The sequence below is a fragment of the Ovis aries genome, chromosome 3, assembly GCF_016772045.2.
Source record: "Ovis aries strain OAR_USU_Benz2616 breed Rambouillet chromosome 3, ARS-UI_Ramb_v3.0, whole genome shotgun sequence".
In the NCBI taxonomy this organism is placed as follows: domain Eukaryota; kingdom Metazoa; phylum Chordata; class Mammalia; order Artiodactyla; family Bovidae; genus Ovis; species Ovis aries.
In genome coordinates, this window is record NC_056056.1 from 130,634,460 (window position 1) to 130,651,960 (window position 17,501).

A 17,501-nucleotide genomic window follows, 5' to 3' on the forward strand; every position below is an offset into this window, starting at 1 on the left:
AAAGATGGTAATGATAACCCTGTATGCGAGACAGCAAAAGAGACATAGATGTATAGAACAGTCTTTTAGACTCTGTGGGAGAGGGAGAGGGTGGTATGATTTGGGAGAATGGCATTGAAACATGTATAAGATCATATAAGAAACGAATCACCAGTCTAGGTTTGATGCACGATACAGGATGCTTGAGGCTGGTGCACTGGGATGACCCAGAGAGATGGTATGGGGAGGGGGGTGGGAGGGGGTTTCAGGATTGGGAACACGTGTACACTCATGGCGGATTCATATTGATGTATGGCAAAAAAATACAGTATTGTAAAGTAAAATTTAAAAAAATAAATAATAAAAAAATAATAATAAATAAAGGAAACACCTGGACCTAGAGCAGCACTTCAGACAGAACTTTAGAACCCACCAGAGCAAAAGTGTTCTGAGAGGTTTCATGATGTCTACCAATGTGATTATGCACATGTCAGCGTAAGGACCCAACCAAGGAGGGCATGATCAGTTCTCCTGCCACCAGTGCTACAGGAAAACAGCATGTGGTAACAGAGACCCAGAGGAGTTCTCCTTTTTGCCACAGGAACTTTGGCTTCTCATGATCCCTACAGAATCCAAGGTAGAGCACAGCCAGTTTGGGACACATGATGGAACAGTCTCAGAGACCTGTCATTATGTATTATATCAGTTTTTCATATGGTGCAATGCTCACTTAATACTTAATACAGAAGATCTTAATACTTCTGCACTGGATTACTCTTTCACTCATTCAGCCTACATTACAATCACCTGAACCTAAAACTCTCTGTGTTGTTCTTCATTACTATTTGCAGAATAATATAAAATCAGAGTCCAAATAAAATGAAAACACAGTAGTACCATTTCCAAATAAGAATGTATGCAACTTCAGAATCTCATTTGTATAAAACCCCACACTTAATATGTGCTTACAGTCAAATGTACTAAGAAATCACGACGTATCTTTTTCATAAGATATCTTCCTTCATGTAATTTTTAAAATCTAAAGTATCACGAGGAAAATGTGAATTCCTAGCGTGTTCCTCAGGAAAACACTAATAACAAAATTTTCCTGAAGTATTACCATATGAACCAAAACTTCTTTCATCTGTAGAAGTGAAAATGTACACTTATTGTGTGAGTCCTTTTAATGCAAGAAAATCCAATTATTTTTAATACGCCAAGATAATATATTATATACCAGTTAAAGTTGCAAAATTGATAGATGGCAAGGGTAGGCCTTACTTTGAAGTTTTACTACTGTTTTGTAATCCACATCATCTCACTAGTTTTTACTTTAATTGTATAGAGAAACTGCAGTGTAAAGATAAGTGATGGAATGAAAGCAGACACCAATTATCCACTAATTAATACTGCTCCTGCATAATCAACTGGGAAATAGAAAGGAGAGAACTTCGGCCTTATTAGAAAGTTTTACTTTTCCAGCTTTTACTAATCATGGCATAGAGCTAGCCATTTATCTCCAGATTTCTAAGAACGTCATAACACATTCCAATTACAAAATTAATTTGCCACTGGCATCTTAAAATTTTTAATGATTATCATTTGGTCTTTCATGGATGAAAAATAGAATAGCCATCAGATTTCAGATGCACGTTTCATTCTTTAAAAAAAAAAGATAAAACTAAGAGAGCACAAATAATCATTACCAGATAAACATCAACCAACATTAGATTTTAAAAGCAAAATATAAAATAAAGCACCATTATCTTTAATCTCAGTAGTTACTCTTCAACATACTAAATCTACATTTTAAATTTGAAATTTTTATCATTCCTTTTCCCAGAGGAAAAATTTTATATGTAGTCCCCTTAAATCTATCATTATTATAGATTCAAAATCTTATATAAGTCAATTCATTTCTCTACAACATTACAGTGGTAGATGGCCCCTAATTAACATGGCAACCTTGAATCATTAGTAATTTCAAATTTAAAACTCTGGGCTGGGAGTTGGGGTACTGGAGTTCAGTTAACTTGGCTAATGAGTTTCTGTGAAACTTTGGGCAAGTCCCTTATCTTGTGCTTCAGTGTTTCCATTTAAAATGGAGAAAATAAGACAGTCCTGCCCCATTTCACTGACCATAATAGAACTGAGATCAAATGTTTTTAAAAAAAAAAAAGGCCATAAATAATTTTTTAATGAAAAAGACTATTATAATTATTTTTAGTTTTTTCAGTATCAAATTCTTAATGGACTCAAATGATCTGAGGTTCATTCAACTTCTTACATTTCAAATAATCATGGAGCAATCTGCTCACTGATAAAAAGAAATCAGTATGATCTAACTAGTAAATGTTAAAGGAAGGAGAGTATATTTTGGCTCTTAATTCCAAATAAAGACAATGCAATAAATATATGATGAAGATGTGTTTGTACACAGAACACTCCCCATAACAACAGACCGCAAGCAATTTCTTTTTAATAAATTCAACTAGCATTAGATTTCTTATCTGAAAGTGTGTTAGTTGCTCAGTTGTGTCCCAGTCTTTGTGACCCCATGGACTGTAGCCTGCTAGGCTCCTCTGTCCATGGAATTCTCCAGGCAAGACTACTGGTGTGGGTTGCCATTTCCTTCTCCAGGGGGTCTTCCCTATGCAGGGATTGAACCTGGGTCTCCTGCATTGCAGGCTGGTTCTTTCCTATCTGAGCCAGCAGAGAACATAGCAGGATAAAACAGTTATTTCTCTTTCCATCCTGAAAAATCACCTAAAAATAACATGAGGAATAAGAAACACAAATTTCACTTTTGGCAAATTTAGGAGACAAACCACAAAATGGTAAAAAAGGCCGCCTAACTCAACAGACACAGAATACAGTTGTAGACTACAGGCATTGTTATGATTGTAGATGTCAGAAAGAACACAGTGATGGTGAGGGGCACAATGTTGAGGGTGATGGGCACTCCCTAAGGTATAAACTCCTTAATTTTTATCAGTGGAAATAAGGCGCATGGGCTGACAGCCAGAGCTCTCTTGAATATGGTTTGATTTTAATAAGTAGAGGGGGACACTGCTAACCAAGCAATCATACAAACTGTATTTGCAAAGAGAAGTCTGTCTCTGTGGCTATGCATCTTCATTAACTGGGACAAAAGGAAAGAGGGAAAGAAGAAAAATTAACAGTTGAAAAAGAACACTGACAAGAAAAATGCTGCTTATAGAGCAGATGAAAATAATGACAAATATTAGCCATATAATTATTAGCCAATAAAATAATTATGCAATCAGCTCTAAGTTGAGATTCACAAAAAAATATATAATCATAAAATTTTATTGATTAGTAGCATAATGACTAAACCAGTATAATCAGTCACTCACCTCTGATTTGTGTTTTATTTTTTCTTCTTCTAAAATACGTGCAAATTCTTCTTTCTGGTGTTCAAATTCTGATTTGAGAAATGTATGTTCATAGCGAAGCTTATTATATTCAGCTCTATACTTTTCCACTTCCTAAATTTAAAAAGATTGTAATTTATCACAAATTTTAAAATGAAATTTACAGTTACTTAAAAAATCACTTTTGCAAAAAATTTAAACTGTTTTATACTGAAAGCCATTCTAAAAATAAAAACTAAGCTTAACAGAAGTATAAACAAACTTTGGAAAAGTCCTCATGACAAGAATGCTACAAACAGAATTAGCACACTCCTGAAAAGGTTTTAATAAAGCAAATTATCATTAATCTCATTTCCTCATTGATTTTCATAATAGAAATGTGTAGCATGTCAGCAGTTTTGACTTCTTGGCTTAATAAAATAATATTTAAGAATGTAGCACACCTTTCAAAACAGATTTTAAAAATTAATTCTATGAGAGTAGCACTGAAACACTTACACTGCCATGTGTAAAATCGCTAGCTAGTGGGAAGCTGCTAAACAGCACAGGGCGCTCAGCTCAGTGCTCTGTGATGACCTAAAGAGGTGGACTGGGGGGTGGGGGTGGAAGGGAGGCTCAAAACGGAGGCTATATGTGTATACATACAGTTGATTCAAATTGCTGTACAGTCAATATTGTAAAGCAATTACATTCAAATTTTTAAAAATAATAAAAATAAAAACTAATTCTATAACATAAAATGCCATCTTAAAAGTCAAAAAGGACGAATTCTAAGTATGTAAACGGTTATCTGAATGCTTAGCATAATAACCTAAGGTTCAATCAAATGTTATAATGATAGTCCAAGTCAACACACCAGTCTGAAGTATAACTTCAACCCTCCTGACTAACCAACAACACATGCAATACCTATGACCCAATTCTGCTCCCGAACGCTAAAAAGTTGATAGCATTCTGAATCTCAAGAAAAACTTAGGTAAAAGAGCAAGGAGGAGACACTATTTCAACATGCATCAGTGAATTAATAAGGAAAGCACACCTTCTAAAATACTCAGCTCACTGTATGTAAATCTTCAGTTGAAAGATTTCTAAGCCAGTTTATTGACCAAGAAAGTGGGTTTCATGATTTTATTATGGACATACCTCAGTTAAAAAAAAAAAAAAAACCCTCTCACTTAACTTGATCATCTAACTCAGGTTAAGTGATTTTGTTATATCCCCAAATTAAATCTACTCAGTTCAGTTCAGTCTCTCAGTCATTCTGACTCTTGCAACCCCATGGACTGCAGCACGCCAGGCCTCCCTGTCCATCACCAACTCCCAGAGTTTACTCAAACTCATGTCCATTGAGTCAGTGATGCCATCCAAAAACCTCATCCTCTGTTGTCCCCTTCTGCTCCCGCCTTCAATCTTTCCCAGCATCAGGGTCTTTTCAAATGAGTCAGCTCTTCGTATCAGGTGGCTAAAGTATTCGGAGTTTCAGCTTCAACATCAGTCCTTCCAGTGAATATTTAGGACTGGACTGGTTGAATCTCCTTGCAGTCCAAGAGACTCTCACAAGTCTTCTCCAACACCACAGTTCAAAAGCATCAATTCTTTGGCACTCTCTTTATAGTCCAACTCTCACATCCATACGTGACTACTGAAAAAACCATAGCCTCAACTAGATGGACCTTTGTTGGCAAAGTAATGTCTCTGCTTTTTAATATGTTGTCTAGGTTGGTCATAACTTTTCTTCCAAGGAGTAAGCATCTTTTAATTTCATGGCTGCAGTTACCATCTGCAGTGATTTTGGAGCCCCCAAAATAGTTTACTACCACTAAACTGTAATGCTTTGGTTACCAACAAGGATGATATTCAAAAAATGAATTTATCAAGCCAGAAAATCATTAGGAAAAGAGGATTCCACAACTATTTTGCTCAATGGCAGTATCACTAGACTCCACCTTTCCAAAGGGGTCCATTGTGAAGGGGACAATATTCATTTGCATGTATAAGGTTCAGTATATTTATCAAATAATGTAATATATAAAATGTCTAGCATAGTACCTAATATAGTCAGTATTTGCCATCTTTTCCTGTTCTTTTACCAAACAATTAGTCACATTATACTAACATTACATATGAGCGACATCTCAATTTGAAGAAAAACTAATAAATTTTCACTTTTCTGAGGTTGCCTGAATTTCATTCTTTTATTCAACAAATATTAATTGAGCACCTGCTGCATGCTAAGAGTTTCAGGAATTCAGAGTATAACAGTCAAACAAAACAAATGAAGTTACCTTTACTCATGCAACTTACATTCTAGCAATTGCAAAGAGAAAAAATGTAAAACAGATACAATAAATATATAGCATATTTAGAAGATTATCAATATTAGAGAAAAATTAAAAGTAGAGCAGGGTAAATGGGCATCCAAAGATCTAAAGAGTGATAGGAAAGGCAGGCTGCAATATTAAATGGAGGCAGTAGGTCAAAGTAGGCCTTGCTGGGAAGGCGAAATTTCAGCTGCCTTGAAGATGAGAAAGTTAACCAAGAGATACACGGCCGGAGTAACAGCTACGGCAAAGTCTCGAACTGTACCACTTCTAGAGTACCAAAGAAACACCAACAAGGTTAATGTGGACGGAGGAACAGGATCTTATCCTGTGCAGTCTTGAAGGGCACTTTCAGGACTGAGAGTAAGAATGGAAACCACTGCAGGGCTTTTGAGTAGGAAAATGATGCTTTTCTCATCAAGCCTTTCACAGTCTAATGAAAATATAAATACAAATTACTTACTTCATCTAGATTCCTAAAACGTTCTCTCATTGGAGTTTCCAGCTCTTGTTGTATTTGGGCTCGTAAGAATTCCAACTTTTGTGGAGTTAATACCTAATACGTAGAGAAATACAAACAATTCTAAATATAAAATCACAAATATTAAATTCAGGAATTAGACAAATTTTGAAGCCTCTCTCCTAATAACAGTGAAATTCAAAACTTAAACTGGCCAAAGTACTGGAGTTTCAGCTTTAGCATCATTCCTTCCAAAGAAATCCCAGGGTTGATCTCCTTCAGAATGGACTGGTTGGATCTCCTTGCAGTCCAAGGGACTCTCAAGAGTCTTCTCCAACACCACAGAACCATCACTTGAAACAACAAAACTCAATTTCAAGCTCTCAGAGATTAACAGACTAACACACAAACTTCATAAAGATTACAAAAACTTACCAGGATGTATATCTCTCCCTACAATTAGTTCAAAATCTCAGTGAAAAATAATTTACACATATAAATACCTAAGAACAGGCAATGTAGGTTTCAGTTCAGTTCAGTTCAGTTGCTCAGTCATGTCCGACTCTCAGCCACCCCCAATCCTCCCAGCATCAAAGTCTTTTCCAATGAGTCAACTAAAGTACTGGAGTTTCAGCTTTAGCATCATTCCTTCCAAAGAAATCCCAGAGCTGATCTCCTTCAGAATGGACTGGTTGGATCTCCTTGCAGTGCAAAGGACTCTCAAGAGTCTTCTCCAACACCACAGTTCAAAAGCATCAATTCTTCGGTGCTCAGCCTTCTTCACAGTCCAACTCTCACATCCATACATGACCACAGGAAAAACCATAAACTTGACTAGATGGACCTTAGTCGGCAAAGTAATGTCTCTGCTTTGGAATATACTATCTAGGTTGGTCATAACTTTTCTTCCAAGGAGTAAGCATCTTTTAATTTCATGGCTGCAATGACCATCTGCAGTGATTTTGGAACCCAAAAAAATAAAGTCTGACACTGTTTACCAGACAAGTAAAGATGAACAAAAAAGATATTTAGTATAGAAAGAATGGTGCATCAAAGGAATGGGAAAACTAAACCTTAGGTAGACCACAAAACCAAAGAATGGATAAAATATTAACAAAATCCCATTAACATGAGGTAAAGACAATCACTGATTATTATTGCTATTGTTAGGAAAAACCATGTTGGCAGCTAAGATTATCATGTTGGATACAGTGGCCAAGTCTTTGTCAAGGGCAAGCAAAATAAATTATAATAATTTGGTATCCCACAGGACATCCTTCAGACTTATTTTCAATCAGATAAAGCTGACATTTACTGTTCCAGCAAAATTAATTTAGGCTCCTCCCTCTTCTACTCTTACAGAACTCATATTTTCATAAGGAAGTATATCTGTAAACTTCTTAAAAGAACACGGCCTTTAGTCACCATGTGTTTCCGAAAACTCACACCACGGCCAGTGCACAGGAAACAATTATTTCTTGAATGGATTAATGAATACTGGTTGTGAAAAAAAAATAAAACCTAGTTTGTATTTACATTAATCTCAGAAAACTAAGAATAATGTTCACTGATTCATTCATCAATACTCCAAACATTTCAAAAACTTAACTGAATGAATGCCTACTACATATAAAGCATCATATAACACATTGTAATCTACATTACATACTGTTTTAAATTCCTTACAAGCATTAACTTTAATTGCCACAACAATCCAGAATACATTGAGTAGCTACATTATCATATCCCTTTTTATCAAAACACACACAGAGTCAAACTTCATAAAGATTACAAAAACTCCAGGAAGTATATCTCTCCCCCCAAATAGCTCAAATCTCAAGTGAAAAATAATTTATACATACAAATACCTAAAAACAGGCAATATAGTTTTAACGGACAGATAAAGACAAATGAAAAAGATATTTAGTATAGAAAGAATGGCACATCAAAGGAATGGGAAAACTAAAACTTAGGCAGAACACAAAATCAAAGAATGGATAAAATATTAGATTCCCTGGGGAGAAAAATGATCCTCAAAGGTGGCCTAAAGGCATTTTAGGCAGAACCACACTAAGCACTACAAGAAATTCAGAATCCTGGGACCCTGCATCAATAGTGGTAGTAATCTCCAGACTCTGTAACAACCAAGACCACGCTGAAACATCCTGTTAAACACCGCCCAGGTGAGGTGCATCCTGGCTGGAAACAAAAGGGAAAGGGGACCCACAGAGTAGAAGGTTCCTGAATACCAAGTGCATGCTCTTATTACTTACTCAGTACTTATTTTAAATTTTTTCTTTTTACTTAAAATGAATAAACATAATTATATAAATAAAAGAATTCAAACAAAATATAATAGGAAAAATCTGTCCTTTTCTCACTTCAGTCATCTAGCGTCCCTCTTAGAAAGCAACCAGTGTCGGTAACTTCCGTAGCCTTCTTCAGGCAGTCTATAGATGCATAAGCACGTATACTACTTTAAGTTTTTACAGAAAGAAAGGCATACCATACACATTTTTCTGCACCTTGTTTATTCATTGAAGGTTTTTGAGCTTAAGATTGGCATCACCACATATACATTTTAGGAAGAAGCAACATGGATCAAAAGTGCTCATAGGAGAAAACTGGTAGCTATGGGAAGGAGAAGCAATGAATGGGACTAGAGAAACCAAAGAGAAAGTTCCTCTTACAATATGGTTTATGATGTCAAGAGACTAGTAATTGAGTCCAAAGTGCGAAGGAATTGTTTCAGTTAGTTAAGGTACTCAATTGTGTCAGACTCTTTGGGACCCAACGGACTGCAGCATGGCAGGCCTCCCTGTCCATCACCAACTCCCGGAGATTGCTCAAACTTATCCATTGAGTCGGTGATGCCATCCAATCAACTTATCCTCTGTTGTCCCCTTCTCCTCCTGCCTTCAACCTTTCCCAGCATCAGGGACTTTTCCAGTGAGTCAGCTCTTCGCATCAGGTAGCCAAAGTACTGGAGTTTCAGCTTCAGCATCAGTCCTTCCAATGAATATTCCTTTAGGATGGACTGGTTGGATCTCCTTGCAGTCCAAGAGACTCTCAAGAGTCTTCCCTAACACCACAGTTCAAAAGCATCAGTTCTTTGGCAATTAGCTTTCCTTATACTCCAACTCTCATACCCATACATGACTACTGGAAAAACCATAGCTTTGACTAGATGGACCTTTGTTGTCAAAGTGATATCTCTGCTTTTTAATATGCTGTTCAGGTTGGTCAAAACTTTTCTTCCAAGGAGCAAGCATCTTTTTTAATTTCATGGCTGCAGTCACCATCTGCAGTGATTTTGGAGCCCTCAAAAATAGTTTCTCACTGTGTCCCATCTACTTGCCATGAAGTGATGGCACCAGCTGCCATGATCTTCGTTTTCTGAATTTTGAGTTTTAAGTCAACTCTTTCACTCTCCTCTTTCACTTTCATCAAGAGGCTTTTTAGTTCCTCTTCACATTCTGCCATAAGGGTGGTATCATCTGCATATCGAGATAACTGATATTTCTCCCAGCAATCTTGATTCCAGCTTGTGCTTCATTCAGTCCAGGGCTTCTCATGATTCTGTACTGAAGTTAAATAAGCAGGGCCACAATATACAGCCATGACTGCTTTCACGATTTGGAACCAGTCTGTTATTCCATGTCCACTTGTAACTATTGCTTCCTGACCTGCATACAGATTTTGCAAGAGGGAGGTCAGGTGGTCTGGTATTTCCATCTCTTTCAGAATTTTCCACAGTTTATTGTGATCCACACAGTCAAAGGCTTTGGCATAGTCAATAAAGGAGAAGTAGATGTTTTTCTGGAACTCTCTTGCTGTTTCCATGATCCAACGGACGCTGGCAATTTGATCTCTGGTTCCTCTGCCTTTTCTAAATCCAGCTTAAACACCTGGAAGTTAACGGTTCATGTACTGCTGAAGCCTGGCTTGGAGAATTTTGAGCATTACTTAACTAGTGTGTGAAATGAGTGCAGCTGTGCAGTAGTTTGAGCATTCTTTGGCACTGCCTTTCATTGGGATTGGAATGAAAACTGATCTTTTCCAGTCCTGTGGCCACTGCTGAGTGACACTGAGTGTAGCACTTTCACAGCACCATCTTTTAGGATTTGAAATAGCTCAACTGAAATTTCATCACCTCCACTAGCTGTGTTCGTAGTGAAGATTTCTAAAGCCTGCTTGACTTCACATTCCAGGATGTCTGGCTCTAGGTGAGTGATCACACCATCGTGGTGATCTGGCTCATGAAGATCTTTTTTGTACAGTTCTTCTGTGTATTCTTGCCACCTCTTCTCAACACCTTTTGCTTCTGTTAAATCCATACCATTTCTGTCCTTTATCGAGCCCATCTTTGCCTAAAATGTTCCCTTGGTATCTGTGTCTTGAAGAGATCTCTAGTCTTTCCCATTCTGTTGTTTTCCTCTATTTCTTTGCACTGATCACTGAGGAAGGCTTTGTTATCTTTCCTAGCTATTCCTTGGGACTCTGCATTCAAATGGGTATATGTTTCCTTTTCTCCTTTGCCTTTCACTTCTTTTCTTTTCAGAGCTATTTGTAAGGCCTTCTCAGACAACCATTTTGCCTTTCTGCATTTCTTTTTCCGAGGTCAGGGACAGCGGCCGAGAGTGCCAGGCTGCCATAGCACAGGAGCAGCCAAGAGAAGCTACCCCACATCCGAGGTCAGGGGCAGTGGCGGGGAGGACCTACCCCACGCCCAAGGCCAGGGGCTGCAGCCAGGAAGAGCAACCCCACGTCCAAGGAGCGGTGGCTGCGCGGGCATCAGAGGGCAGACACACTGAAACCATAATCACAGAAAACTAATCAATCTGATCACACTAGGACCACAGCCTTGTCTAACTCAATGAAACTAAGACATGCCAATGGGGCCACCCAAGATGGGCGGGTCATGGTGGAGAGGTCTGACAGAATGTGGTCCACTGGAGAAGGGAATGGTAAACCACTTCAGTATTCTTGCCTTGAGAATCCCATGAACAGTATGAAAAGGCAAAATGATAGGATACTGAAAGAGCAACTCCCCAGGTCAATAGGTGTCCGATATGCTACTGGAGATCAGTGGAGATTTTCTGGAGAAATATCCAGAAAGAATGAAGGGATGGAGCTAAAGCAAAAACAATACCCAGTTATGGATGTGACTGGTGATAGAAGCAAGGTCCGATACTGTAAGGAGCAATACTGCATAGGAATCTGGAATGTCAGGTCCATGAATCAAGGCAAATTGGAAGTGGTCAAACAGGACATGGCAAGAGTGACCATCGACATTTTACGACTCAGCGAACTAAAATGGACTGGAATGGGTGAATTTAACTCAGATGACCATTATATCTACTACTGTGGGCAGGAATCCCTTAGAAGAAATGGAGTAGCCATCACAGTCAAAGAAAGAGTCTGAAATGTAGTACTTGTGCGCAATCTTAAAAATGACAGAATGATCTCTGTTCCTTTCCAAGGCAAACCATTCAATATCGGAGTAATCTAAGTCTATGCCCCAACCAGTAACGCTGAAGAAGCTGAATGGTTCTATGAAGACCTACAAGACCTTTTAGAACTAACACCCCAAAAAGATGTCCTTTTCATTATAGGGGACTTGAACGTAAAAGTAGGAAGTCAAGATACACCTGAAGTAACAGGCAAATTTGGCCTTGGAATACGGAATGAAGCAGGGCAAAGACTAAGAGTTTTGCCAAGAAAATGCACTGGTCATAGCAAATACCTTTCTCCAACAACACAAGAGAAGACTCTACGTATGGATATCACCAGATGGTCAACACCAACATCAGACTGATTATACTCTTTGCAGCCAAAGATGGAAAAGCTCTATACAGTCAAAAACAACAAGACCAGGAGCTGACTGTGGCTCAGATCATTAACTCCTTATTGCCAAATTCAGACTTAAATTGAAGAAAGTATGGAAAACCATTAGACCATTCAGGTATGACCTAAATCAAATACCTTATGATTATACAGTGGAAGTGAGAAATAGATTTAAGGGACTAGATCTGATAGATAGAGTGCCTGATGAACTATGGACGGAGGTCTGTGACACTGTACAGGAGACAGGGATCAAGACCATCCCCATGGAAAAGAAATGCAAAAAGCAAAATGGCTGTCTGAGGTGGCCTTACAAATAGCTCTGAATAGAAGAGAAGCAAAAAGCAAAGGAAAAAAGTAAAGATATAAGCATCTGAATGCAGAGTTCCAAAGAATAGCAAGAAGAGATAAGAAAGCCTTCTTCAGTGATCAATGCAAAGAAGTAGAGGAAAACAACAGAATAGGAAAGACTAGAGATCTCTTCAAGACAATTAGAGATACCAAGGGAACATCTCATGCAACGATGGGCTCAATAAAGGACAGAAATGGTATGGACCTAACAGAAGCAGAAGATATTAAGAAGAGGTGGCAAGAATACACAGAAGAACTGTACAAAGAAGATATTCACAACCAAGATAATCACAATAGTGTGATCACTCATCTAGAGCCAGACATCCTGGAATGTGAAGTCAAGTGGGCCTTAGAAAGCATCACTACGAACAAAGCTAGTGGAGGTGATGGAATTCCAGTTGAGCTATTTCAAATCCTGAAAGATGATGCTGTGAAAGTGCTGCACTCAATATGCCAGCAAATGTGGAAAACTCAGCAGTGGCCACAGGACTGGAAAAGGTCAGTGCTCATTCCAATCCCAATGAAAGGCAATGCCAAAGAATGCTCACAATACCGCACAGCTGCACTCATCTCACACACTAGTAAAGCAATGCTCAAAATTCTCCAAGCCAGGCTTCAGCAATACATGAACCGTGAACTCCCTGATGTTCAAGCTGGTTTTAGAAAAGGCAGAGGAACCAGAGATCAAACTGTCAACATCTGCTAGATCATGGAAACAGCAAGAGAGTTCCAGAAAAACATCTATTTCTGCTTTATTGACTAGGCCAAAGCCTTTTGACTGTGTGGATCACAATAAACTGTGGAAAAATCTTAAAGAGATGGGAATGCCAGACCACCTGACCTGCCTCCTGAGAAACCTATATGCAGGTCAGGAAGCAACAGTTAGAACTGGACATGGAACAACAGACTGGTTCCAAATAGGAAAAGGAGTCTGTCAAGGCTGTATACTGTCACCCTGCTTATTTAACTTATATGCAGAGTACATCATGAGAAATGCTGGACTGGAAGAAGCACAAGCTGGAATGAAGATTGTCGGGAAAAATATCAATCACCTCAGATATGCAGATGACACCACCCTTATTGCAGAGAGTGAAGAGGAACTATAAAGTCTCCTGATGAAAGTGAAAGCAGAGTCTAAAAAAGTTGGCTTAAAGCTCAACATTCAGAAAACGAAGATCATGGCATCTGGTCCCATTCAGTTCAGTTGCTGAGTAGTGTCCGACTCTTTGCAACCCCATGAATCGCAGCACACCAGGCCTCCCTGTCCATCACCATCTCCCGGAGTTCACTCAGACTTGCGTCCATCGAGTCCATGATGCCATCCAGCCATCTCATCCTGGGTCGTCCCCTTCTCCTCCTGCCCCCAATCCCTCCCAGCATCAGAGTCTTTAAATCACGGGGAAACAGTGTCAGACTTTACTTTTTTGGGCTCCAAAATCACTGCAGATGGTGATTGCAGCCATGAAATTAAAAGATGCTTACTCCTTGGAAGAAAAGTTATGACCAACCTAGACAGCATATTAAAAAGCAGAGACATTAGTTTGCTGACTAAGGTCCGTCTAGTCAAGGCTATGGTTTTTCCTGTGGTCATGTATGGATGTGAGAGTTGGACTGTGAAGAAGGCTGAGTGCTGAAGAATTGATGCTTTTGAACCATAGTGTTGGAGAAGACTCTTGAGAGTCCCTTGGACTGCAAGGAGATCCAACCAGTCCATTCTGAAGGAGACTGGCCCTGGGTGTTCTTTGGAATGAATGATGCTTAAGCTGAAACTCCAGTACTTTGGCCACCTCATGAGAAGAGTTGACCCAGAAGAGAAGACTCTGATGCTGGGAGGGATTTGGGGCAGGAGGATAAGGGGATGACAGAGGATGAGATGGCTGGATGGCATTACTGACTCGATGGACATGAGTCTGAGTGAACTCCGGGAGTTGGTGATGGACAGGGAGGCCTTGCGTGCTGCAATTCATGGGGTCGCAAAGAGTCAGACACGACTGAGCGACTGAACTCAACTTTGGAATGGTCTTGATCCTTGTCTCCTGTACAGCATCACAAACCTCCATCCATAGTTCTCAGGCACTCTATCAGATCTAATCCCTTGAATCTATTTCTCACCTCCACTGTATAATCATAAGGGATTTGATTTACGTCATACCTGAGCGGTCTAGTGGTTTTCCCCACTTTCTTCAATTTAAGTCTGAATTTGGTAATAAGGAGTTCATGATCTGAGCCACAGTCAGCTCCCAGTCTTGTTTTTGCTGACTGTAGAGAGCTTCTCCACTTTGGCTACGAAGAATATAATCAATTTGATTTTGGTATTGACCATCTGGTGATGTCCATGTGTAGAGTCTTCACTTGTGTTGTTGGAAAAAGGTGTTTGCTATGACCAGTGTGTTCTCTTGGCAAAGCTCCATGAGCCTTTGCCCTGCTTCATTCTGTACCCCAAGGCCAAATTTGCCTGTTACTCCAGGTATCTCTTAACTTCCTACTTTTACATTCAAGTCCCCTATAATGAAAAGGACATCTTTTGGGGGGTATTAGTTGTAGAATGTCTTGTAGGTCTTCATAGAACCATTCAACTTCAGCTTTTTCAGCATTACTGGTGGGCACAGATTTGGGTTACTGTGATATTGAATGGTTTTCCTTGGAAACGAATAGAGATATCTGTCGGTTTAGAGACTGCATCCAAGTACTGCATTTCGAAGTCTTTCCTTGACTATGATGACTACTACATTTCTTCTAAGGGATTCTTGCCCACAGTCGTAGATATAATGGTCATCTGAGTTAAATTCACCCATTCCAGGCCATTTAGTTCGCTGATTCCTAAAATGTCGACCTTTACTCTTGCCATCTCCTGTTTGATCACTTCCAATTTGCCTCGATTGCTGCAGGAGCAGCATGGAACTAACATTCCAGGTTCCTATGCAATATTGCCCTTTACAGCATTGTACTTTCCTTCCATCACCAGTCACATCCACAACTGGGTGCTGTTTTTACCTTGACTCCATCTCTTCATTCTTTCTAGAGTTATTTCTCCAGTGATCTCCAGTAGCATATTGGGCACCTATTGACCTGGGGAGTTCATTTTTCAGTGTCCTATCTTTCTGCCTTTTCAAACTGTTCATGGGGTTCTCAAGGCAAGAATACTGAAGTGGTTTGCCATCCCTTCTCCAGTGGACCACGTTTTGTCAGAATTTCCCACCATGCCCTGTCCATCTTGGATGGGTAGCCCTAAACGGCATGGCTCATAGTTTCATTGAGTTAGACAAGGCTGTGGTTCATGTGATGAGAGTGGTTAGTTTTCTATGATTGTGGTTTTCAGTCTGTCTGCCCTCTGATGGAGAAAGATAAGAGGCGTGTGGAAGCTTCCTGATGGGAGAGACTGACTGAGGGAGAAACTGGGTCTTATTCTGATGGGCGGGGCCACACTCAGTATATCTTTAATCCAATTTTCTGTTGATGGGTGGAGCTGTGTTCTTTCCCTGTTATTTACCTGGGGCCAAACTATGGTGGAGATAATGAAGATAATGGTGACCTCCTTCAAAAGGTCCCATGCATGCACTGTTACACTCAGTGCCCCCAACCCTGCAGTAGGCTGCCACCGACCCAAGCCTCTGCCAGAAACTCCTGGACACTCACAGGTAAGTCTGAGTCAGTCTCTTGTGAAGTCACTGCTCCTTTCTCCTGGGTCCTGGTGCACACAAGTTTCTCTTTGTGCCCTCCAAGAATCTGTTTTCCCAATCCTGTGTAAGATCTGGAGGCTCTATGGTGGGGTTAATGGTGACCTCCTCCAAGACGGCTTCTGCCACACCCAGGTCTGCTGCACCCAGAGCCCCTGCCTCTGCGGCAGTCCACTGCTGACCTGGACCTCTGCAGGAGACACTCAAACACAGTTCTGTCTCAGTATCTGGGTCCTGGGGTTTGTTTGAGCCCTCTGAGCATCTCTGGCAGGTATGGGGTTTGCTTCTAAATGCAATTTCACCCCTCCCAACATCTTGCTGTAGGGCTGGGCAAAAAGGTCATTCAGGTTTTTCTGTAAGTTGTAACAGAAAAACTCAAATGAACTTTTTGGCTAGCCCAATAATTTAAAAAGAATATGCAAATTTTATTTGTATCCTTTTTCAAACAAACCAACTTTAAAAACAAGAAAGCAAAACTGTGAGACTACTGGGAATATCATAAAGAAAACATAACATTAAAAGGTTCTAAGAAATAAGCACTTTTAGGTATGGAAATAGTATTGTGGCTACACCTCTGAGGAACTGCTCGGGTATATAACAGAGATATGTACTAACATATCTGGGGTTGAGATGATATGATTAGGTTCAAAATAATTCAGAAGGGTTGAGAGAGAGAGGAAAAATGTTAGAAGACAACACAACACTGGCTCTGAGAGGGTAATTACAGATGCTTACATCTGTAATCAGTGATGGGTATATGGGGATGCATCATCCCAATCTCTATATTTTTGTAGTTGCTTCAGATTTCTATAATTAAAAGTTAATTAAAACAAAAGTCCTTTCACTTCCAGCAGATGGAATAGAGACCAACTTTACTCCCTTGTCTGAAACAAACAAAAGACTGAACAAAAATCAAACAATGGTTTTCAAGACGCTGGACATGATGAAGCAACAGATATCCCCAAGAGACAGAAAACACAGAAGCTGAGCTTTGGTAAAAGCTTCCAGGCTGTGACATAGGAAGAGTCTGATGGACCCCAACTTAAGGAGACAGAAGCAAGACTCCAGGGAGACTAGTGTAGCTAGAGTCAACGACTGAGTAACAGAGAAGAGGGTAGCAGGGAAAGAAAATGATGGAGCTCTGCAAAATGACCCTCTCGACTCACTCAGTATTGATCAGTACATGCATGTGAGGAAAATTCCTAAGGTCAGGAAGAAACCCACCTGAAAGGATTAGAAGAATGAGTACTCAGAGATTGTGTAGAGTTCCCTTTCCCAGAAGGCACATTTAAAACTTCATTTCACAGAGAGATGAGCAGAGTACTCAGAAGAGTCTCAGCAGTGACAAATAGTCAGCACTAAACACTAAACTTCTCTCCCTTAACAAATATTAAGGGCAAGACCCAGAATGACAAAACTGTTTCCAAAGAACTGTGTCCCAAAACAAAGATCAAGAATATTTACCAGAATACAA

General features: G+C 39.6%; 1 protein-coding gene across 4 annotated transcripts in view; it reads right to left on the bottom strand.

Moving 5' to 3' along the window:
- The window catches only part of CEP83 (centrosomal protein 83), a 141,343-nt gene that overhangs the window by 58,044 nt on the left and 65,798 nt on the right, over nucleotides 1–17,501 (bottom strand). For all 4 annotated transcript variants that reach the window (XR_009599883.1, XM_012174112.5, XM_004006260.6 and 1 more), the window contains 2 exons: nucleotides 6,159–6,251; nucleotides 3,357–3,488 (listed from right to left, as the gene is read on the bottom strand). Coding sequence is in view for 3 of the 4 variants with exons in the window: in XM_012174112.5 (XP_012029502.2) it covers nucleotides 3,357–3,488; nucleotides 6,159–6,251 (225 nt within the window). In the remaining variant the exon portion in view is untranslated. The remainder of the gene's footprint in view (nucleotides 1–3,356; nucleotides 3,489–6,158; nucleotides 6,252–17,501) is intronic.